This window comes from Mastomys coucha, unplaced genomic scaffold, assembly GCF_008632895.1.
Source record: "Mastomys coucha isolate ucsf_1 unplaced genomic scaffold, UCSF_Mcou_1 pScaffold1, whole genome shotgun sequence".
Taxonomy (NCBI): domain Eukaryota; kingdom Metazoa; phylum Chordata; class Mammalia; order Rodentia; family Muridae; genus Mastomys; species Mastomys coucha.
In genome coordinates this window covers 54,380,642-54,405,718 of record NW_022196891.1, presented here as the reverse complement: position 1 = coordinate 54,405,718, position 25,077 = coordinate 54,380,642, and the positions used below count along the sequence as shown (strand labels likewise).

The window sequence follows — 25,077 nt, the reverse complement described above, 5'->3', positions numbered from 1 at the left end:
ATGTTATTTAATCTAAACATTTTCAGTCATCCTTCTTTTGTTTAGTAGAAGTTTAATTCTGTAGCAATCTGAAAACATTCATTACATGATTTCTACTATTTTAAATTTGTTAAGGTTGGTTTCATGACCTAGAATATTTCTTTCCATAAATGTTCCATTAGACCCTCAGAAGAATTTATTCTGCTGTTATAGAATGATGTACTCCATAGGTATCAGTTATATTCAGTTGATTGACTGTAGTATTAAATTATGATCTCTGACTTCCTGCCTGTAAGACCTGTCCGTTTCTGATAACAGGTGTCCAGACTTCAGTTACAACATTTCAGAACAGTCACCATCTAGCAGTTTTATCAGTTGTGCCTTGTGTTCTCTGATGGTCTTGTTAGGTGCCTACACATTGAATCTGTTGCCTTTGGGGGATAGTTACCTTTTTATTGTTCAGTTACCTCCCTGATCTCAGCACAGACTTTCCGCCATGCATTCATGAGATGAGTGTAGCTACTCCTGTTTCTCTGGTGTTGGTTAGTTACACTTACAGTCCAGTAACCATTCATCTGTTAGTATTTATATTTTACATGAACTTCTTTAAACAGTATATGGTTTATTCTTGTTGGTTTGTAGCTGAAACATCTACACTATTAATGTTAACGTGATTTTTGATGGATTACAATCTAGCATACTTGTTACTGTTTTCTGCCCATTGTCCTTGTTCTGTGTTCTTATTTTTGTCTCTTTTTTCTGCCTTTCATACTTTTGAATACGCATATGATTGTTTTCCTTTCTTTCCTCCTATTGTATGTCCTATTGTATGTCAGCTAGACACCCTTTAGTTTTGTAATGGTTATTTTCTTCTCCACCTAATTTCTTTTTGGTATTTCTTGTTCAGCAGGTCTATTAACAACCAATGCAGTTTTTATCTTAGAAACTCATGCCTACTTCTTTCTTCACTTTAAAAGAATAATTTTTCAGATTGTAGAATTCTAAAGTAGTCGCATTTTTCTCTTACCTATTTAGTTTGTGCCATGTGCCTAGTTTCCATGGTTTATGAAAAGATGTATTTCTTTTCCTTTTTTAGATTTTTTTTTTCTCTGCTGGGCTCCATAACGCTGCTTTGATGCAAGTGGCAATGTACTTGGAGCATGGCACCCACTGTTCCTCACTCCTCTGCACCCAGGGAAGTGTCTTCTTCAATACCCTGGAGAGTTTTTTCAATGTTTTTTCTTTAAATTTAATTTTCTTTGGTTTAAAATATGCCTAATTTGGGGTTTGGGGGATGGCTCAGGGCTAAGAGCTCTCATTGTCTTTGCAGAAGACCTACAGTACCAACATGGTGGCTCACAACCATCTGTACCTCCAGTTCAGTATCCAACACCATTTTCTGAACTATGTTGGCATTCATGTGGTACACATACATGCATCCACACAAAACACTCATACAAATTTAAAAGAAAAAAGCTTAAAAACCACATGTAACTGTAATCTTGATGTCTATAGTTTGTTTGGGGTATTTCTGCTGCTTACCCTGTGGATCTTGCTTTAGTGTCTAATATTAATTTGAGAAAAATCCAGTTATTTCATAGGTTTCTTCTGTTTGGGGGTGGTTTGGTTTGGTTTGGTTTTTTTCTCTTGGTATTCCACTATGCGTATGTTACTTTTCATGAGCTTCACAGTTCTTGCCTATTCTGTTATGATTTTGTCAGTCTTTGTTCTACTTGATCTTAGCTTTAGAGGTTTCTGTGTTCAGAGATCTTTCCTCAGCCATTTCAGCTCTTCTAATAAGGAGATAGGTAGGTAGGTAGGTAGGTAGGTAGGTAGGTAGGTAGAAAGATAGATAGATAGATAGATAGATAGATAGATAGATAGATTTCAACTCTAATAAGGAGAAAGGAAGAAAGAAAGAATGAATTCTATATCAAATTACAAACTCCTTTATGGCAGAATTTGCATTTGTTTTCTTTTTATTTTTCTTATAGCTTTTATATAAGAAATAAAGTAAATTTTATTAAAGAAGTATTGCAGTAAAGTAGTGTGGTGTAATAAATGCCAATAAAAGGTAAAATTCAAGGGGTAGAAAAATAAATATCTATTGGGATATTTTTTAGTCAACTGCATAACTGTATTTTTATTAGAAGTAGTTAGTATTTAGTGAAGTCCTGGGCCTGAGTCTCATCCAGCCCTAATAGTCCATCTAGAATTCTGTCAGGAAGTCTTGCTTGCTGAATACATCTCTGAGCACACGAGGAATGCTGCTCAACTTGTGGGTCACAACCCCAAAGTGTATCAGATATCCTGCATATCTGATATTTACATTACAATTCATAACATTAGCAAAACAAATGAGTTAAGAAGTAGCAGCCGGGCAGTGGTGGCGCACGCCTTTAATCCCAGCACTTGGGAGGCAGAGGCAGGTGAATTTCTAAGTTCGAGGCCAGCCTGGTCTACAGAGTGAATTCCAGGACAGTCAGAACTACACAGAGAAACCCTGTCTCGAAAAGCCAAAAAAAAAAAAAAAAAAAAGAAGTAGCAATGAATTTTATGGTGCAGCATTAGACAGGTTGAAAACTGCTGATGAGGGGATTGTGCTGACGAGACGTAGTTAATAAAGATGTATCTTGAGAATTAATGGCAACTGCATTGCAATGCTAGCACTGTACAGCAGATCAGGTGAATGACTGTTTAAAGAATTTTTTTTTGTTTGTTTGTTTTGTTTTTTTGAGACAGGGTTTCTCTGTGTAGCCTTGGCTGTCCTGGAACTCACTCTGTAGACCAGGCTGGCCTCGAACTCAGAAATCCACCTGTCTCTGCCTCCCAAGTGCTAGGATTAAAGGTGTGTGCCACCACCGCCCAGCTTGTTTAAAGAATTTTTAAAGATACTTTTTTCGCTTCCCTCAAATCTGTAACTACTTATAGTAGTAAGCTAGAATTTAGTGTAGATAACTGCATCTCTATGGTATTTTTCTGGGTTTACCACATTCTTTCATCTTCTTTTAAATTTTGTGTACTTTGTTATTTCTTGCACTGAGATTGATCCCTGGACCTCACACTTTCTAAACTTCTGAGCTACACTCTGACTCTTACCCACACTTAATTTTCCAGGTAACAAGAATAACCAAATATAACATACTCATGTTTCTTCAGTCATTAAATATTTTTTTTCATCTTTCTCTCTTGAGTGGCTAAAGCACTAATGTGATACATACATACATACATACATACATACATACATAGATGACTTCAACTTACATAAGAGGAAAACACCAACTCACCTATAAAAGTAGAAACATCGGAATAATATCACCGCTGTCATGAGCAAACCCAGCTGCCAAGGACTATGGAATGGTAGCTTTCAGGCCCTGAGAGTAGGATCTGCTGACTAAGGTTGCTGTGATCAGAAAAGCTACTTTTTAATAAAGGAGAGATAAATATTTCAAGAACAGCAAAAACTCAGTCAGTTCCTGATCACCAAGCCATCAGTGCAGAGAAAAGGAGTATATACACAGAAGAGGTAGGCGTGGAGTCTCAGTCACAAGAGCATGGAAAGAATCTGATTAAAGGGATGATCAAAAAGAACAAGCTACAGTTACTAACGGGAGGAATAAAGAGCAGTCATTAACTCAGCCAACCAGAAATTAACAAACAAAACTACAGGAATTAGTGAACCTTTCTCAGTAATAACCATAAAGGTAAATAGCTTCAGTTACCAATAAAGAGATACAGACTGGGTTAAAAAACTAGACTCAACTATTTTTGTCTCAAAAGAAAAACAAAAAAACAAAACCATGCTTTACTGATAAAAATTGAAAGCCAGAGCATGGCAAACAAATGCCAGGTTAACAGCAGCCAAACCAAGTTGGTATAGCTCTCCTGTTACCAGATAAAGTAGACTTTAAACCGAGCTTAGTCAGAACGAGATAAAGGAGAGAGTCAGGGACAAATCTGTAAAGAAAGCAAGGGGGTATTATATGTGAGAAAGGAAGAGAGCTGGCTGGCCAGTGTTTGGCAAGGAGGAGAGGCGAGGACAATAGGGACGGGAATGATTGAGAACAAGGTGTGTAACGTATGCATAAGAACACCAGAATGAAGCTCATTGTTTTTTATGTCTTGTAAATAGTGACAATGTTCATTCATCTTTTAATTTATGCAACATTTTTTTTGTATGTTCATTATTTGCAAGGTGATGAGGTGCTCTCTGTAGTTGGTGCAGTGTCAGGAGGTCACCAAAGAAGACAGAGTACTTTTTTCTTTAACTTTTTCAGTACTTTAATCATTGCATAGATGACCTGTGTTTTATGTAAATTAGTTTGTATGCATTTGAATGAATTTTATAAATAACAATATCCAAAGAGGTATGACTAAATTTTAATGATACTTTGGAGACTAAAAGTACAGGCCTTGTGTTGCTTAGCTCTCTCCATGCTCCTCCTGCAGTATCTTCAGTTTCTCTAATAAACCAGATACTGTCCCACTTCGGGGACTTTGCACATGTTGTTTGTTCTGTCTAACCATTTTTCTTAGTTTAGGAAATCATGAGGTGTCATTTCTGTTCAAATTACTATTCAAATTGCTGATAATACTTTCTTAGAAAACAATGTATTTATCTGTCTTATTGCTGTTTTAAAAGTCTATTTGTAAACTTGGGTTTTTTCTGCCACAACTATTATAAAAACTAAGATTGGTGCTATCGACAAGTTTAATTATCTCAGTTTTTTTTCAGTAGGAAAAACTCATTCACTGCATTACCAAGTAGTTTCAAACAACTAGCATTTATAAAATGAAAAAGAACAAGAAAGGAAAGCTAGATTCTGTCTGTCCCAGTCCTTCTTTTTCAATCTACACTCCTTTCGCAAGTTCACTGTAGAAGGCAGTGCTGCCAAGCACTTCTCTCTCCCACCACTCTGCCTTCTCATTCCAGGGCTTCTTCAGCAAGCGCCTGAAAGGCTCCATCAAGAGGACCAAAAGCCAGTCGAAGCTTGACAGAAACACAAGCTTTCGACTTCCATCCCTTCGCAATGCAGATGACAGGTAGGACGTGACTTGTTTAAAACAAGGACTGCCAATGATAGAGTGGATTGGTTATTATCTATTTTGAGACAGTATCTCAGTTGGCCTCAGCTCTAGTTGGACTGGAGTTCACTATTATAACCAAGTTGGCCTTGAATTACAGAAATCCAACTGCCTCTGCTTCTCAAGTGCTAGGATTAAATGTGGGCACCCCATGTCTAGCATAGCATGGATTTTGATAAGGTGCTTGAGCCTTCTATACCCTTACATCAGTGACAGAATAATCCAGTACAAAATTGACTTTTTTTGTCTTGTTTATATTGAGACAAATTTTACAGAATGTAACTTGTTGACTCAGCAGTCAACCAGTGTAAAATGTATATGAATATCAGCGCTCGGGGATATGTAAGTCTTTAAGAATCAGATATACTACTTCTGTAAAGTCATATTGTGCTGGTAATAGGTAAATTCTTTTTCTTCAAAGAACTCCAACAGATAATAGATATAACTAAAAACGTTGAGTACTATATAGGACACATATGATTATATTATTTGGTCTCCATAATAACTTTACATGATAAATATGTTCTTCAGCTGATTTTATAACTGAAGAATCAGATGCACAGGGATAATAAATAATGTCCAAGTCATACAGTTTGTAAATAGCAAAAATGATATTGCATGTGGGCATTTTTAGAGCAAAGAACAGCATCCTTGCTCTTTGCTACTATCCTGGTCTGTATAAAATCAGTCTCGGGTTTACAGTCACTTGTAGAAGATACATAGAGGGAAGAAAGTATGGATTTTAATAGAACTGCTAATTTAGTAAAGATATCATGCTTGTGAACCATTGCGTATATACCCATACACATCTGAACATCTCCCAGCATTCATAGTGTTAGAAAGGATGCCGCTGTGTGAGCACATGCTGGCATCACCAGCGATCACTGAGTGCTCACTGTGCACACAGCAGTTTCTCTGGACTGTTTTGTGTGATCCAGCTCCAGGAGCTGTCCTGACCCTCACCTTACAGTTGAGGAACTGGAGGTAGAGAGACTGAGAAACTTGCCCAGACTTAGGCAACTAGTAGACCTAGATTTAAACTTGTCTGTCATTCGTATTTGATACTCTTATTTATACTTGGGGACTTGGAGTTAATCTTTTTTCTCTAGGTAGCAACACTGTTTTCTGTTACTTTCCTCACAAACAGAAATTAAAATGATAGATCAAGCAGAGAGTTTTCAGTTTTATTTTAGTATTGCCTCCATCCTGAGTTTCATCAGATCTTCTTACATGTGGACCACATAGAAAATAGTGAAATTTAAAAGTCTGTCTTGATGTACTCACTGGGGCTAGACGCCGCAACACTGTATTTGACTGGTTATGGTTTTCTGTAATGGTCTCTGTCTGTTGCAAAGAGTTTTCTTGATGAGGGGTAGGAACTATACATATCTCTAAATGTAAGGACAAATAAACATGATTAGGGATTATGGTGGTTTATTAAGGTGGTTGCATAAGGTGCTTCTCCATGCTCCATGACCACACTAGCTCTGGGTAGTTGCCTAGGTTACCAGTACCAGTTGAGTGGGCCTTAAGTCTTAAAGAGCCGTTAGTTACTACTACAATACGCCTATCATTACTGCACCTTTAGAGTTATCAAGGTGGTTAAGAGCCGAAGACTCAGGGGGTTTCTGTCTTTATTAATATCAAATAGTCTTCCCCAGGGAAGAGCACACCAGTTGGTTCTCCAGTGCCAAACGGTCAGCCCTGAAAACATGCATACAAGATACATTATTCAGACCAAGCAGGTTATATTTAGGTGTGTGTGTGTGTGTGTGTGTGTGAAAAACAAGGCTATGAATTTGAAGGAGAGCATGGAGAGTGCTGGAAGTGAGGAAAGGGAGGGGGAAATGATATTCAAAAATAAAAGAAATATTTTTAAAGAGAGGAAAGAAGAAAGAAAAAATAGTTGGATCTAGAGCTTAGCATGTAGCCATCTTCACAATATTAATTCTGCCAACCTATGAGTAGTTCTTTCAGTCCTCTGTTATTTTCTTCAGTTCTTTCTCCGGTGCTTTAAAATTTACATTGTAGATACCTTTCATTTCTTTAGCTAGGTTTATTTACAATTCGTGGTGTGGTATTGTTTTGTTTTGTTTGAAGCAATTGTGAATGGAATTATTTTTGATTTCTTTTTCATTATATTTATCATCAGTATATAAGAATATCATTATACATTTATCATTAGTATATAAGAAGGCTGCTGTGGTTTTGCATGTTAATTTTGGATCCTTCCATTTTGCTAAAAGTGTTTAGCAGACTTAAGTGTTTTCTGGTAGAGTCTTTAGGGTCTCATATATATCATATTATCTACAAGTAAGGATGTGTGTCCCTTTTATATCTTTCTCTCATTTTTTTTTTTTTTTTTTTTTTTTTTTTTTTTTTTTTTTTGGCTCCAGCCAAGACTTCAGACACTATTGAATAAGAGTAGAGAGTGGGAACTCCTGTCATCATTTTGATTTTAGTAGAAATGCTTTCAAGTTTTCATTTAGTATAATGCTATCATATATAGCTTTTATTATGTTGAGATATGTCCCATCTAATCTAGTCTCTGGATTTTATTAAAAGCCTCTGGATCTATTGAGATGATATATATTTTCTATCTGAATCCATTTGTGTGAAATACTATGTTCCTTCATTTGCATATGTTGAGCCATTCTTACAATTCTGTAATGAAACCACCTCAATCTTGATGAATTAACTTTTTGATGTGTAGAATTCCGATTGTGGTATATCATTTTGGCAGCTGTGTTTATCAGGGAGATTGATGTATTTTGTTGCTGTGTATCTATCTGGCTTCAACATTAGGGTAATACTTGGTTTGTAGAAAAAGTTCAGTACATATCTTTCCTTGTTTTCAATTTTATGGAGTAGTTTGAGAGGCAGCAATATTAGTTCTTCTGTAAAGGTCTGGTAGAATTTGCATCCATCTGGGTCTGGACTGCTTTTATCTGAGGGATGTTTTATTACTGCCTCAGTCCCATTGCTTGTTATAAATGTGTTTAGTTTTTCTCATCTTAGTTTAATTTGGTATGTCATATGCATCTAAAACTTCATCTATGCATTTTATATTTTCCAGTTTAGTTGAATACAAGGTTTTAAGGTATGCTCTTATGATTTTCAAAATGACTTCTGTATCTGTTATAATACATCGCTTTTGATCTCTCTTTGCTTTTTTTTAGATTTATTTATCTTTATGTTTATGAGTGTTTTGCCTGCATATGTCACATATTCTGTCTCTGTATCACATTTGTGCTCTGACTGTAGAGGCCAGAAGAGAGCCCTCTTGTGCTTTTCCTCCCCTTGGTCCTGGAGTTACAGAAGTTGTTAACTACCTATGAGTGCTGGAAATCAAACCCAGGTCCTCGGCAAGAGCAGTCATTGCTGTTGACTGCTGAGCCAGCTTTCCAGCCCTTTAATTTTGTCAGATAGGATCTAGTCTTTCTTTGGTTCCTTTAGTTAATAATTTAATCTTTTTCATTTTTTCAAAGAACCAACTCTTCCTTTCATTGATTCTCTCAGCCTGTCTCTCTCTGCCCCCGCCTGTGTGTGTGTGTGTGTGTGTGTGTGTGTGTGTGTGTGTGTGCATCACATTACTTTCTGCACAGATCTTATCTGTTTCTGACTACTGAAAGAAATGGGATTTAGCTTGTTCTTGTTTTTCCAAGGCTGTAAGGAATACTGTTACTTACTTGAGAACACTCTGATTTTTTAATGTAAATACTTTTAGCTGTAAACTTTCCTCTTAGATCTGCTTTCACTGAATGTCACAGGCTCTAGTATGTTGTGTTTTAATTTTTGTTCAATTCTAGGAATATTTTTTTCTTCTTGATTTCTTCAGTGACCCATTAATAATCACCATGTATTTGTACATGTTCTGGAGTTCTTGTTGTTGACTTCTAGTTTTAATTCCATTATGATGACATAGAATACAAAGTTATTTCATTTTTTTGTGTATTTGAGTCTTGTTGTATGATCTGTTTTGGAAAAAGTTCTATGGGCTGCTGAGAAAAATATTGATTCTTCAGTGTTGGGATGAAATATTTTGTGCTGACACCTATTAGTCCCATTTGACTTATGATAAATAACTCAGTGTTTCTGTTTATTTTTGTCAGGATGTCCTGTTGTTCAGTGAGGTGGAGCATTAAAGTCACCCATTATTATTAAATTACAGTTAATATGTAGGTTTATATCTAGTATTTGTCTTATGGAATTGAGTGCACTCATATTTGGTACACATTCTTGTTTGGCCCTCTGTTGCTATGAAGACAAAAACAAAAAACTGACCACAACCAGCTTTCAGGAAGAAAGGATTTGTTTCAGCTTTTACTATATAGACCATCTACGATGGAAGCTAGTGCAGAAGCTGAGAAGGAGTGCTGCTCACTGGCTTGTTTTCCATTGCTTGCTCAGCCCGCTTTCTTTACTACCCAGGGCCCAGGAAGAAAAAGAGACTCAATTTTAAAAGTTATATATAAAAGGTCTTCTTTTTGTCTTAAAAATTATACTAGAAGTAGAAATATGAATGCTACTAAAACTAGTAAAGTCTCAGCCATAGAATACTTATGAGTGAATGATCAGATACAGTTGCTGTGCAGAAGGGATCTCCGAAGTCTCAGCACTTGAGCTGTAAGTGAACTACGAACAGATACTTAAAAGTAGTAATCACTCGAACAAGATGTGTTCCCCTTACATAAAAGTCCAAGTCTGCCGTTCTCAGAATCTTCAAGGAGCTCTTTATGAACACAAGATAATTTCTTTAGCTCTGGCTATGACATCCATGTTTTAAGCATCAGAAAAGAGAGACCCTTTAAGGGTATTGCCTACTACCAACTGGGTTATTGTGCTTTAAAAAAAATTCCATGAAACAGTCCAAGGACCCTTGGTTATTCATTACTAACTTATTTTGCAAGGGAAACTGGAAATTTTTATATTTGAGTATACCGTGTCCCCAATAATGCAAGAATCAGTTTTTAAATTCAGAGAAAAGGGCAGGTACTGAGAAATAGTCAGCTAGCTGGCATTTGCCATTGAGTGTTAGTTTAGCACACGTACTCCCAGAATTCTGGAAGAGTTCAACCTGCCCTACTTTAGGTGACTAGTATTTAAGATAATACTTGCCACATACATTGGGAAAGCGAAAGTTCCCCAAAGTGATTTATAATAGTGGTGTTTGTGTTTCTCTGTTAAAATTCTAACTGGTGAGTACATGCCAGATAAAAACATATCCATACAAATACATGGACATAAATGTTCACAGCATCATTATCCATAGTAATTATGACTACCAAAGTGGTTATAGCCCAGATGACCATCAACTGTTGGGAGCCGTGAATCTTGAGAGGCATTCGCCATGGCAAGATGGCGCCTACTTCCGCTGTTAACTCCTAGTGGACAACTGTTTGCGCATGTGCGTAGACAACTATTGGCGCATGTGTGTAGAGTGAAAGGACGCCATGTCACGGCCCATCCCGGGGCGTTACGTAGGGTAATGAGCGAACAGCCAATCATGAGCAGACACACCACGCTGTGGGCAGATACATGCACTGTGGTGTATATAAGCAGTGCGGATTTTGGGCTCGACCCCCTTTTTCCCTATGGATGGAGACAAATAAACAGTTGCTGCAGAAGGAACCTAGTGTCCGCGTGTCTTCTTCCCGGCGAGAAGACTGCGCGGGCTACAATCAACCGATGAATTCACAAACATAATATACCCACATGATATTATTCATCCACAAGAGAGAATAGAATACTGATGTGTGCTACCACATGTCTGACTGTTTAACCTTGAAGGCGTGATAATTGAAAGAAGCTTGTAATGAACTGTAGGCACAGCCTAGAGCCACAACACTGCCTATCATATAGTTCATCCCTAGCATGGGGAGAAAAAAGCTAATCACTTTAGATTTCCCAATCTATATGATAAGTGTTATCCTGGATACTAATTCTAAATATTGTGTTTCCATTTGTAGAATATGGAAGTGTCAACAATAGGAAAATGCATAGAGTTTAATAGTTATCAAAGACTGAAGATATGATATAGAAAAAGCTAATGAGAGAGGAGTAACTGCAGATGGGTTTTGGCTTCTATTTTCAGTGGTTGAAAAGATTTTAGGCATAGGTTGTGGTAATGACTGCACAAATATAACTGTACTAAAAACTGTGTAAACTTGAAATGGATAGATTTTATTGTATGTGAATTATATCTTAATAAAGATGTTTAAAGAAAAGAAAAACAGATGGCCAGGAAGAATTCTGCAATGGAGCTCACTAGTCTGTAAGCTCATTCCAGGAACAGTTTCCACTGAGCTTTTCAGTGCTTTACTCTTAAACATATAACCAAATGTCTTATGAATACCAAAGAAATACCCCAAAATGAAAGACTGAGACCAAAATAATCAGGTAGAAAGAGCAATGTTCAGAGCAAAACAATAAATAAATAAACTTCACAAGTAAAATGAGTACTTTCCAAAACAAGAAAAAACTTGAAAGTTAATATGAAAGATAAAAGAAAGTCACTGTAGCAGGTAACAGAAGATGGAAGAATCAGACTGGCAAGATGGCAGAAGCTGATGAGGGCACTTTCTTACAGGACATGGTTTCATCCCTAGAGTATCCGTGACGGGAAGACAGAACACACTTCTACAAGTGGTCTTCTGACCTCCATACCTCCCTACACAGCAATAAATAATACAGAGAATGAAAGAATCCATGAACAATATTATAGAGAGAGGAACAAAGACTTTAGAGAAGCAATTATCAAAGGAATAACACAAGAAAATGTCTCCAGACAAGAAAACAAATGTCCAGACTGAAGAGATCACCCAATTTCTAGTAATGTAAGTGGTAAAGACCCCCTGAACAGACTCATATCAGTTTATAACATCACAAACTATCAGATCACCAAGATTTAGAGGCAGGTGTTTCTTTTCTATTCTTAAAATGTTTCTAGGAAAAAAAAAAAAAAAACAGGTTGCATCCAAAGAATTGGGCATAGGGAACATGGTAGTGAAATGGGAACAGCATTCTAATTTTTGGTAAAACTACTAAAAAACAGAAGTTTGGGGGAACATCCCTTTAAAGTTAGAGAGTAAATATTTTCAGCTCAGTTCTCTTAAGTTCTTAAATATCAAACTACGGAGCGTAGATTCAAGTCTATGAATGACCCTGTAAACAGTTCTCAGCAAATGACATAGAGCAGTGTTGGGTTTGGACAGATCCAGCACTGTGGAATATGAAATTCCAGATCATGTAACCACGTTTGGAGACAAATTATTATAAAGTTACTGTGATTCCAATGAATGTTCTGAGGAAGATATTGGCAGTGGAAATGCAAAGTCAAGACAGGATGAGGAGCACTTTAAAGAAAAAAAACAATAACATGTTACAAAGTCATTATTTAAAAGTCATCTAGTCATTTTAAACCCAGCAAAATCATTTCCTATGATTCTGGTTATATTTGGTCCATGTTGGTTATATTTTGACATTGAAAGTGCATGTTCTTGAGAAGGCATGGAACCTTGAAAAAACTGACTATTTTGCCTTTTACTCAAAGGCACTTAAAACTAGGGAATGGTGAAAAACATTGCCAGATTTCAAGGACTTGTTGCCTCTGCTAATTTTTGGATTTTGGGTGAATAGACACAGGAGAAGAAAGGAAGGCAGACATTCTAGTGTCATCTTTGTTTTCCATTACGATCTATGGACCTGGTTTGTATCCTGCTTCTTGAAGGATTGCTTGAGCAATCCTTCAGGAATTTTTCATCTCTGAAAAGGCTCTTACCTACAGTTTGATTCAAGAAGTTCTATAGAGAAGGGATGCATCCAAGCAAGAGCAAGAAGGCCAGAAAAAAGTCATGTCGGGGTCTTTCTCTATCACTGTCCACAATATTTTTTGAAACAGGGTCTCCTCTTAAACCGGAGCTCACCAGTTGGCTAACTACAGTTCCCCCTGTGTTCACCTCCAATCACTGAGACCGTAGCCATGTACCACTGTGCCCAGTCCATTTATATGGGTATGGGGTTACCAAATTCAGTTCTCCAGGCTTACACAGCAAGCATTTTATACACTTAGACATCTCCACTGACCATTTTGAGAAAAACAAAAAACAAAAAAAAAACAACTTTTGTTGTTCAAAGAACACTCATACATTCTTTGCACTGACAACCATTAGAAATTATGCATGCAGACCACTCCTAAAGCATTAACATTCTTGTTCCACTACCAACACTTAGACATATCTCATCATCTTCCTATCCAAAAAGAATCAAACTTTACCCCATTTCCCCTACCTGTATGCATTGTAGAGAACAGTTTTCTCAAAATTCACTCTGACAAAAGTCTTTTGACTTTTCAAAATCAATTGGCCACTCTCTGTAGTCTTCATCTAATTGAGGGGTTCAAAGTAGTGGAACTAATCCTAAAACGTTTTCTTTTTCTTTTCTTTTCAAGATTTATTTTATTTATTTTTTTATGTGTATGAGTACACTGTAGCTGTACAGATGGCTATGAGCCCAGAAGAGGGCGTCAGATCTCATTACAGATGGCTGTGAGCCACCATGTGGTTGCTGGGATCCAAACTCAGGACCTTCAGAAGAGCAGTCAGTACTCTTACCCGCTGAGCCACCTCGCCAGCCCTCTTTTCTTTTTTTTTAATTGGGTATTTTATTTATTTACATTTCAAATGTTATCCCCTTTCCACATTTCCCATCCAGAAACCTCCTATCCCATCTGCCTTCCCTCTACTTCTATGAGGGTGCTGCCCCACCCACCCACTCCCACCTCACCGCCCCAGCATTCCCCTACACTGAGGCATTGAGCCCCCACAGGACCAACGCTCTCTCCTCCCATTGACTTGTCTAGCAACATTTTCTTTAAGAACAATACTTTTTGTCTGGTACCTCACTTTGGTATATATAGTATTCTATCTCAGCATCACAAATGAAATTTCAATTGTAATTACTTCATGTGTATACTTTTATTATAATCATTAACATAACATGCAAAATACAACAACATGGCCCAGTCCTTCCCTAACTCTCAGCATGATCTCTTGTCAACCCCATGAAGTCTTTCATTTACAACAAATCCCATGGTGTTTTACTTTGTTGTTCTACTTTTGACTGGGTTCTCTCTTCTCAAATAACATTCTCTGTTCCTATACTCTGTCCTGAGTCTGGCTCATACACTAAAATACCATGACTTGTATAAGTCCTTAGTCTATCTAACCATTGACCACCCATATAGATGACTTATTATAGAACAAACTATATTATATTAGATCTATGTCTGTATTTCTGCTTGCTGTACTGCTTTCATGCTGATAATTGTGGTTCATACGTGTTGCAACTGGCTAGGATTATTTAATTTGCTTATCTCCCTTGGCAACTTGCATAGTATTTTCTGGAACTGTAAAAGCTAGACCACATGAAAGAAGCTTTCAGGTCAGATCTAGTCATCTAAGTTCAGAGCCATCTAAGTCAAGTATGTCTTTAGCTGTAGGGACCACCCTCAACCCCTGAGAGGCAACATCACAGAAAACCACAACAGGATATAATCTAGAATTCAGTGGATTGTGGGGAGCCCAGCTCAAGCAGACAGATCTATATTACAACTCCTGCATCTATGGCTCAAGGACCATAGTGAAAGAGGAAGGCCAGAATCCCAGGAAGAAACAAGAGAGAAACAACAGCAATATCAATGCACAAGTTAATGTAGAAGAGGGAAATTTTCACTCCTAGATTAAGAATTACAAGCCAGGCAGTGGTGGCGCACGCCTTTAATCCCAGCACTTGGGAGGCAGAGGCAGGCGGATTTCTGAGTTCAAGGTCATACTGGTCTACAGAGTGAGTTCCAGGACAGCCAGGGCTACACAACGAAGCACTGTCTTGAAAAACCAAAAAATGAAAAAAAAGAAAAAGAAAGAAAAAAGAAAAGAAAAGAATTACAGGCACTCATGAAGGGACCCATGACTCCAGCCACATATATAGCAGAGGATGGCATTGTCTGGCATCAGTAGGAGGAGAGGCCCTTGGTCCCGTGAAGGCTTGATTCCCCAGTATAGGGGAATGCCAGGGTGGTGAGATGGGAGTGGGTGGGTGGGAGAGGGAGCATTAAAAAAAAAAAAAAGAATTACAGGCAACTATTGACTACTGGAAAAAGAATTAGTCTCTCTCAAGGATGAGTCTCCTTATTGATTGCCTAGTGCAGAGTGATCAGCCTTGAAACCATATACACAACGTGTGTGTGTGTGTGTGTGTGTGTGTGTGTGTGTGTACATATAATCAAAGAAAAAGAGAATAGCAACTTGAGAGTGAGGGAGCCCGGAAAGAGTTCTGGGGAGGGTAACTGGAAGGGGCAAATGAGAGGAATAGAAGAGAGAAAGTGACATAATTCTATTTCAGTGAAAAATATTTTTAAAAAGAATTTAGTATTTTCACCCTTCAACTGGCCTATTAGTTGAGTTGGATTCTAGGTGTAATTTGGTGTACTTATATGTCTTTACTTAATTCTGTATATCTGTGTTTATATTTATTTGATTGGTACTAGTAGATTTTAATACACTTACAATTTAAGGACCAAGAAACATGTATTATAGAATGATACAGTTTCTATTAGATAATTTTGATTTTTCTAGTCTCTTTCTATGTCCCCTTTATTGAATGTGCACGTGAATACATGTTGAAGTTGCTTTGTTTCACTTCTTGTGGGATGGAGAGCCATGAGTTTTTTATTTCAAATGATGACTCAGACTATAGATACCTTGCTTTATCCCTAGCATCTAGGCTCATCAGACCATCCGAGAGAAGCAAAGTCTGCAGAGTGTGTACTGTGCTTCCATAAGTAGCTGTGTGTGGCTAACATAAAAATCAGTAGCATGAGCAGTAAGAACTGGCTTCACCTACAGCAAAGCAGGCCTGTGCAGCTGGAGCTGTCGAGCCTTTCAGACAGTGGCTTCTGAGTGCACAAGGGGGCACTAGTTAGTGCGTGCTATGGAAAGCCTGAGAGGGAAAGCCAGAATACAAAAGAGTTAGATGTTTTTCAACAGATAGAATCACTTCGAAATGTTCACAACATATCTGACCAGTAAAATCTAGGGAACAGAGGAAAAAATCTTTTCTTATTGTGAAATCTCAGTTTTAAACTGTGTTGAGATACCCAGGTTTGTTAATTACTCTTTGGGACATTTTCAGAGTAAGTGCCTTAAAATGCATACTGGTTAAAACAGGAGTGTTCTGCAGTACACAGCTACTGGCTCAGTGTCTCTTCAAGAATTCAGTGACACGGTTCAGAATCATAACTGCCAACCAAGCAGAAACTCACCTGCACTGAGTCCAGGATTTTGTGTGGCAATAAGCATTTTTAATTAAAAGTTTCCCAATTCCTAAATTTGGAACTGAGTCTGTAAACATGTGGCAAACTGAGCTAGCCAACCAAGCATTATTGGAGCTGTCGGGAAACGTGACTTTAAAAAAAATCGGATGGGTAAGCTGAGAAAATCCAGCTGTGTTTATTTCAAATCGCACTAATCAGGGTTCTTTTTACTCTTTTCCTTCTGCACCAGTGCATCCACTGGTTTGCGTGTGATGGCGCCCCAGTCCCCAGCCATTTACTTCTCTAAAACCGATTTTAAGTAGTGATGAAGGTTGGAGTAATCTAACAGGCATTTACTGTGGTAACAGGAAGCCTCTCTTGCCTGGAGGTTCATATCCTCAATAAGTTAGCCGTTAGATGTTTAGCCCATGCTAATCCTACCCTCACAGTACACAAACTGACTAAATGTAGATTGTGGTGTTTGTTAATTCAGTGTACAATCAACCTCTAGGAAGCTACTTCCCAGTTAAATTAACCAACAGTAGTATTAGAACCCTGGATTATTCCTCTATGGTGGTTATAATAACACAACAGAGGAGAGCAGCCAGGAAAAGAACCTGGCCGCCAGTCAAGGAACGCACATTATCTACTTTTATGGCCAAGCCAGGTTTCTTGATGAAGGCCCTTGTCAGGCTCACCTTGGAAAAGTTGTTTTAAACTCATTATTCTCCCAATAAATCCCCATTCTGTTCCATTAGAGGAGTAAACTGGTGGCACCAGGCTCTAAAACTCAATAATTAGAAGATCTGTGGAAAATCAATTCATGTGAAGACACAGGAAGAGGTAAACATGATTAGAGGTGACCTGGGGTTTCTAATGCCATATTGAAATAATGCCTCCTTCCCCTCTCTTGCCCTGAGACATCCCCAGGCTGTTTGATCTTCTGTTTACTGTAATCATGCTTCTATGGGAATTACTTCTCAGAGACACTGTCTTCTCAATAGAGGAAGAGCTTGCTTATTTATTCAGTAATAAGGTTGGGCATTTTAGACTTTAGCTATCGATTCATGTATGTGCATATCCACAGTTTGAACTATAGAAGATTCTGAACTATATATTAGATATTGAAATTTAAGTAAGTAAAATTTTAAGTTATAATTTCAGATGGCTTGATTAGAATGAGTTTTTATAGCAGATACTAGAAGTTGGACTCAACTGGAAGAACAATGAAAAATTATTTTATTTAACCTATTCTAAAGTTAGAAAATAACTTTAAACCAGATAAATCATACAAAAAGAGGCTTCTCCCTAGGATGGGCACTGCAAAGGAAATACCAGGTCTGAGAGATGGTACTTGCAAACAGGGATACAGTGAATCTAGTGGGAGGGTAGCTGGCAATCACGTAAACAAGCTAAAGCATCCCTAGCTCTGTCCATTAGTAGTCTTTAAAAGAATCCCACCTCCAGAGCTGCCTTTGTTACGAGCCTTTGACTGAGAATTTAATAGGAATGAGCCCTCACTGCTCCTTCCCTGCTATTAGAAAGCAGTCACCTTCGCCATGTTTGCAGAGCATGCTCCCTGAGCCCTGCCAGCTGCAGCTTCTCCCTGCTGCCTTCCAGCTCTAATCTCCTTAAAGGTGTAGCACCATGGCAACAGGCCCAGCCTAGAGCCCTGGAACCTTGTTTGTGTTACCTGAGGGGCTAGATGCTGCCTGGAGGAATACAGGGACATCACCTGCACTGCAGGCCGTGGATAGAGAGGACTTGTTCGGTTGTTTGTGTTTCTGTCTTGCGTCTGTTGAAGATTTGAGTGACACCTGGAAGGCTGTTTATGCAGCAGCAATAACTGAAGGCATCAGGGATATCATGCTCAGGTGGTTCCTGTCTTCTAAATAGAATTTTCTGAGATTTAGTCCAGGAAGTGTCTTGCTACATACCGGGACATGTGGCACCGCTATGGTTTGGGGCTGCACTGCCAAGTGGCTGTACAGTTGCTTCATGTAGGTAGACATTTATTTTGTTTTAAATAAAATTAATTGATATTTTAATTTTTGGAGATTATAAAAAATAAAAGAAACTTTGTCATAACTCTTTCTACTTTAAATATGTTTTGCCTTTTCCGGTGAGCTACAGTGGTTTTCCTCCAGCAGTTCCTGAGAAGCATAGCTAGAATTGTTTTCTGTTTGTTTAACAAAGATTGTGGTGTTCTGTTTCTTCAATTTGGCTTCTGATTCAGCGTATTGAGAAAGGCTACATTATGATAAGTTGACTAAGGTTAAAAAAAAGTATTTATTTATAATTATATTGTATTATATTTGCCCCACATAACTTCAAACATGTGTTCTTATCTAGAAGAAAGGGAAATAAATACAACTGTTGTTTTGTCATATTTTGTGTACACTATTTGGTGACTTTTGTCCCTTTTTGTACATACTTTGCATTATTAATGGGAAATACTATGTTATCTTTTTACTTTAAAAAAAATGCTGTCAGAACACAGTATTTTTCAGCTGAAACTAGATGGTGGTTATTATTTGTTATTTTGTTTTGTTGTAACTACAGGCTAAAGTATCCTTACTGATTAACATGTTTCTTCTTTACTGAGTTTGACTGAGTCTAGTGCAGACAGAAGATAGTGCCCTTAGTGTGAGTTCCCACTCTCCTATTGCTCATAGTTTAGACTCTCCTGGCAGTAAGTACTAAAGCCCCTGTCAGTAGTGCCCTTGTTCCTAGTAAATGAAGAAAGCCGCTTAAAATATCTTACCAAAACAAATGTCTTTTACAAATGTCTTTTTAGACCTATTACTAAGACCTTGTACTTGAAACATATGGTTGTTTCAATTAATAAGTATACTTATTGACTAAAACTGCATGGCCATACATTTCTGAATTCATGAAAATTGTTTTCCATCATATTTTGTTCCACTAATTTTTACAGTTTGCAGTTGGAAGGCAGTGAAGTACTAGCTCCTGTTAGTGACAAGAGCTAGGATTCTTAAGTACTACCTACCTTTCTCTTTAAACAGCCAGGAAGCCTGTCTGACAGTGTCAGCTGTCCTCTGCCGACTTCGGCTTTTTTTAAACTATATGAGAAGTTTCCTCAAGGCATTCTATTCTTTATTCATATTTATACTGTAAAGCATGTATAGAAGTCAAAGTTTACCAGAAGAGAACTCCGTAGTAAGATGGAAATCAGGCTGTGGGAAGGCATCCTTGTGCTGAAAAGTTTGTCTTTCTTGCTGAGCTCTGACTCCTGCTTGCTTTCTCTTGCTGGATGTGTGGGGTGGGAGTGGAATCTACCAGCAAACAAAGAAGCAAGCTGAGGATTCAGCCCTTGTCGGCCATCAAAAAGGCAATGTGGACCCTCAGCAAGAATGTGGTTTGACAGGACTTTTGCATAAAAGGTGATAGAGTATTTCTGAGTAGTGTGTACTCATTTTTCAGTACAGAAGTACGAATAAAAATAACATCTGTACAGGAACATAGGGGTCCTTTGAGGCTTGTAAAATTATTATGTTTTTATGCTTTGTTGAAGGCATGTTCATGTATGCATAGTTTATGCCTACCACATGAATGTGGTTAATAGTACTCTTAATATCATAGGATATTTATATGTTCCTCCTTTATTTTTCTCCCTTCCACTTTTGTGCATTAGACCTTCATGTAACACTGCCTTAAGCATCTTGTACTTCTAGGTCTCGAGGTCTGCCTAAACTAAAAGAGTCCCGTTCCCATGAGTCCCTGCTGAGCCCGTGCAGTGCAGTGGAATGTCTGGATCTTGGTAGAGGGGAGCCAGTCTCAGTGAAGCCACTGCACAGTAGCATCCTCGGACAAGACTTCTGCTTTGAGGTAAAACAGGGAAAAAAAGGCATAGAAAGAAGGGAGAATAGTTGGTAGCAATTTTACAATTTCACGATCTTGTTTCTAATCTGATTTTCAGTTCCTGAATTTTTTTTCTTAAAAAGGAACAGTTAAAAATCTGTTAATAGAATTCTTTTTGTAATTGCAGTTATTAATAATTCTCATGCCTTTGCTTACAAAAACTTGAGCACTTAGTACATTCTCAGTATAGGTTACAAGATGAACAATACCTTCTCAAACAAATATGAAAATGTTTAATATTGATGCCATATATTGGTATTTGATTCTTAATTTTAAGAGAATTTTGAGAAAACCCACTAAAATCACAGTTTTATAACTATAACATGAGCAGTTGTTGACAGAGGACCATAGTTTTTTTAATCACCTGCATGTTCCTAGATCAACAGCTTCATTTCAGGTCTTCACTAACCATCTTAATCTAGGAGCTGCCATTCAGACACAGCACTCTGTCTTATCTGATTCATTGTATTAATGAACTGAAAGTGACAGACTATAGCAGTTAGAGCTATCAACACATTTATATGTGTTTATAATTAAAAAGAATAAAGTTATCATTATTATTATCATTATTGAAAATCTCTTGAACTTTTATTTGTTCAGTAGGCTTTACTGTGGACATAATATACTATGTCCAGTGTATAACTATGTCCACAGTTATAAATGACTGGAAATCGGTGGGTTAATTGCCTCTTGGAGGAGAAATGGCTTCCGAAGAGTGATCCAGTTGTATTGATGCCTTTCAACTTCATTTAGTAGCCTTCTGTAGCATTGTACTGAAGCAATCAGAAGAAATCAAATGATTTTACAAACATTTTCACTTTTTAGTTAATTTGTATTAGCCCAAATGAACATATTCATTTACAAGTAATTTTAGATGTATCCTTAATTTTTTTTAGTGTTGTATTTTTCTGAACCATAGGCAAGTTAAATTGTCAATGAGCTTTGTTCTCATAGCTCAGAAGTGCATATGCTACTTAAAGATTAAATTTTAAGTAAAGATATAACAAAGCTAAAACAACTTTTTAGTTTTATATGGTAAGATTTGAATTCCAAATATGACCCTGATTCTTAAACTATAGAAATTAGAAGATAAATACCCCCGCATGCACACGGACACACTCTTAAATCAACATCTCTAATCTTTGTGTTGAAGGTCACCTACTTAAGTGGAAGTAAATGCTTTAGCTGTAACTCCGCCTCAGAGAGAGATAAGTGGATGGAAAACCTTCGAAGGACAGTTCAGCCAAACAAGGTAATGGTGGCTTTGAGTGACAAAAATGTGTCACAAACAGAACGTTTATAACACCCTGTCTAAGACGTGTGGATTATCTCAGGAGATAGAGCCAACAGAATATAAATGCAGGAAGACGGAAGGACTTAGAAATACACAACCAGTGCTCTCATCACCCCAGAGCTGCTGTGGCCGCAACCCACACAAAACTAGGTCTGTCCTGTCAGCAGTCAGTCATGAATTAGAAGAGGCTCAAGGGCCCTCCCCCTCCCTACTGAACTATTGCTACTTATAGATTTAGGGGGAAGAGCAATTACAGGCTTCAGTTGTATACCCAGCACAGGAGCCCATCAGGCTCAAGTGGATGGTTCTAAACGCATGGCCATGCATATTTTCTTGATTAAACTCAGTGGGTCTCAGAAAGGTGGGGGGTGAAATGAATGTGTAGGAAAGGAATTTGAGAGGAGAGGCATAATGAGGGTGAGGAGGAATTAAAAATGCACATTATACATGTATGAAATTGTCAGAACCAATTCAATAAAAGTCTTTTTAATGCATCACTTTGTAGGCAGCAAGTTGATGAAAGACAAATCTTTGTAACTTTTTGTTGTTGAAACAAGGTCTCAGTGTGTAACCAGGGCTGGCCTTAACCTTGCAGCTGGCTAGTGCTACCATATCTGGCTTAGAGCTTTACAGTTTTAAAAAACTGTATACATGTTATGACATTTTGCACTGAAAATAATCTTACTAGAAATGATATTATTGTCACTTTACCAATGTGAATACAGAGACTCAAAAGCTAGGGAACATGCTCTGACAGAAGAAGACAAGGTTTTAGCAACTTTTTTTCTTTAATTCCTAGAAATTGGTCCAGCCTCATATAGCTGGCTACAGAGAACTTACTATTACGTGCTGTTTTTTTTTAACCCAAGTAAACCAGAAAATATGTGGTTCTGTAAGATTCTTTTAAAAGTATTTTTGATTGTATTTATTTGTGTGTGTACAGTGTGTGTGTGAGAGAGAGAAAGAGAGACAGAGACGGAGAGAGACAGGAAGACAGACAGACAGACAGAGAATGAGAGTGAGCACAGTGTGTGTAGGGAAGTCAGAGGACAATTTGCAGGGGTTGCTTCTTTTCCTCCCACCATGTGTGTCCTGGGATCAAATGCAGGTTGTCAAGCTTGGCAGCAGGTGCAGCTAATGAACCATCTTACTAGTTCAGTAAGATGGTTCAGAGTTCTTCTTCAGAGTTCTGTGATCCTAAACAATGAGATGGCGATTCTTCTTCCTATTTGTTGACTGTTCTTAGTAGAAGACCATTAATAATCAGCATTACTTTAAGAAGAAAGCATTTTCTTTCTGATGTCAGCTTTAAATTCAACTTTGTTGTCTCTTTTTAGGACAATTGTAGACGAGCTGAAAATGTTCTCCGTTTGTGGATCATTGAAGCCAAGGACCTTGCCCCTAAAAAAAAATATTTCTGCGAACTGTGCCTTGATGATACCCTCTTTGCTCGTACAACCAGCAAGACCAAAGCAGACAATATTTTTTGGGGTGAACATTTTGAATTCTATAGCCTTCCACCTCTTCATAGCATCACAGTTCATATTTATAAAGATGTGGAAAAAAAGAAAAAAAAGGACAAGAATAATTATGTAGGGCTAGTCAACATCCCCACTGCCAGTGTGACTGGTCGTCAGTTTGTAGAAAAGTGGTACCCAGTGAGTACACCCACACCCAACAAAGGAAAGACAGGAGGACCTTCTATTCGGATTAAGTCACGTTTCCAAACTATCACCATTCTGCCTATGGAGCAATACAAAGAATTTGCAGAGTTCATCACCAGCAACTACACCATGCTGTGTTCTGTTCTTGAGCCGGTAATTAGTGTGAGGAATAAGGAGGAGTTGGCTTGTGCCTTAGTACACATTCTTCAAAGTACTGGCAGAGCCAAGGTAAGTCAAAAGTCCTTCCTTATCATGTACAAAGGAAACGATGCTGTGGATACTGATAGACACTGTGAACGTCAGCCTCAAAACTTTTCAGGAAAAGAAAAGGGAATCAAGGGTGAGTTAGGAAAGTCTGTTTGCAGATCTACAAGAGCTTGAGATTTTTAACTAAAGTAAAATGGGAGAACTAGCAAATACTTATTTTTAGTTTATTGTCATGAAGTAGGTAACATGGATGCAGTTGCTATAATAGCCCCACACCATATTTAAACTCTGGCGTTATTGTTGTTTTTGTTGTTTTTTTCTCTTGAGAACATGGTCTCACCATGTTACCCATTCTGGCCCCAAATTTGTGTTCCTCCTTCCTCAGCCTCCCAAATCCCAGAATTAAAGATATGATACATCATGCCAAGCTAAAGCTTTTCTAGAGTCCTTAATCTTTCTGGAGTACTTTCTCATTGTATTTTAAGATCAACTGCTAACTGTATCCCAGTGGTACAGAAGGAGATATTCAAGAAATGTACGAAGTATAAATCTTCATGGAATTAAAATCTGGATCTGAAATGAAAACACCAAGGGGTGTTGTACAGTTACCTGGCAGCTGTTTCTTGGTAATCTTTCATCTAAATGGAAATGAAAACTGGGAAGATGAAATAGCATCCAACATGTGCCAGTAATTGTTAGATGCTAAAGTGTGTCTCACTGTTTGTGTTGAACAAAAATAGATACTGTCCTTGGCCTCAGGGAGCTTTCAATTTTTCTGGAGTACAATATTAAGTAAATCACAGTAAATCTGTGATTATAGTGAAAAGTGCAGAGGGTAAAATGATCAATAGTCATACGGAAGTGTGAGAAGGGGGTTAGGGTTAGGGTTAGTGCTGAGGTAATCCTGGTCCAGGAGGAAGCAGTGTGTGAACTGAGATCCAAATGCTCCAGAAATTCCTTTTCTGGTGTGATGAGGTGAGGTGGGAGGAGAGCGGACCTGAGAGCAGATCTGCACACATTTCCTGTGGTGACTAGAAACCGCTGTGTGTGGAAAAGGCTGTGTAAACTAAAGGACAGAAGAGCCAGAGCACATGCAGGGACTGGATCAGGGGGGATATCACTGGGTACAGTGGGGGCAGGGCAGGGGAAGAGAACTTGAGATGCATTCAGAATTTTTTTCAAAAGTGCATTAGAAAATTTCTGAAGGAATTCAGAAAACAAATTTAGAGCTTGCAATACATAAGCTTTTTGATCTGTCTGCCTATTCTCTTTCCGTGGAATTTGGTGACTTAGTTTTAAAGTAGTGTTCCCAGCATATCTGCTACTTCCATAATCTCTTCTTTTTTTTTTTTAAGTTTTCTTGCATTATAATGAGAAAAGTTACATGATTTCAATTTCTCTGAATTTGTTAACATCTAAAAGCATATTTTAAGTAAATAGAATTGAATCATATTCTTGTTTTCCTTTTGTACCCCAACTCCTCCCAGAGACCCTCCTTCAATACCTACAATAGCTTTTTTAGTCATATTCTTTGAAATTTATAAAATATTATAACAATAAAAATGAATATTTAAAGGTTGTTTGATCTAAAACAACAATTTAACAGTCTTATGTAGATGCTTGTCTACAGCAATACTGAAAATACATACGTTTTT

General features: G+C 37.7%; 1 protein-coding gene across 6 annotated transcripts in view; it reads left to right on the top strand.

Annotated features, from left to right (window-relative positions):
• The window catches only part of Rasal2 (RAS protein activator like 2), a 281,212-nt gene that overhangs the window by 217,388 nt on the left and 38,747 nt on the right, over window positions 1–25,077 (top strand). For all 6 annotated transcript variants that reach the window (XM_031386087.1, XM_031386077.1, XM_031386114.1 and 3 more), the window contains 4 exons: window positions 4,913–5,022; window positions 20,071–20,224; window positions 21,411–21,509; window positions 22,889–23,443. In XM_031386087.1, coding sequence (XP_031241947.1) covers window positions 4,913–5,022; window positions 20,071–20,224; window positions 21,411–21,509; window positions 22,889–23,443 — 918 coding nt within the window. The remainder of the gene's footprint in view (window positions 1–4,912; window positions 5,023–20,070; window positions 20,225–21,410; window positions 21,510–22,888; window positions 23,444–25,077) is intronic.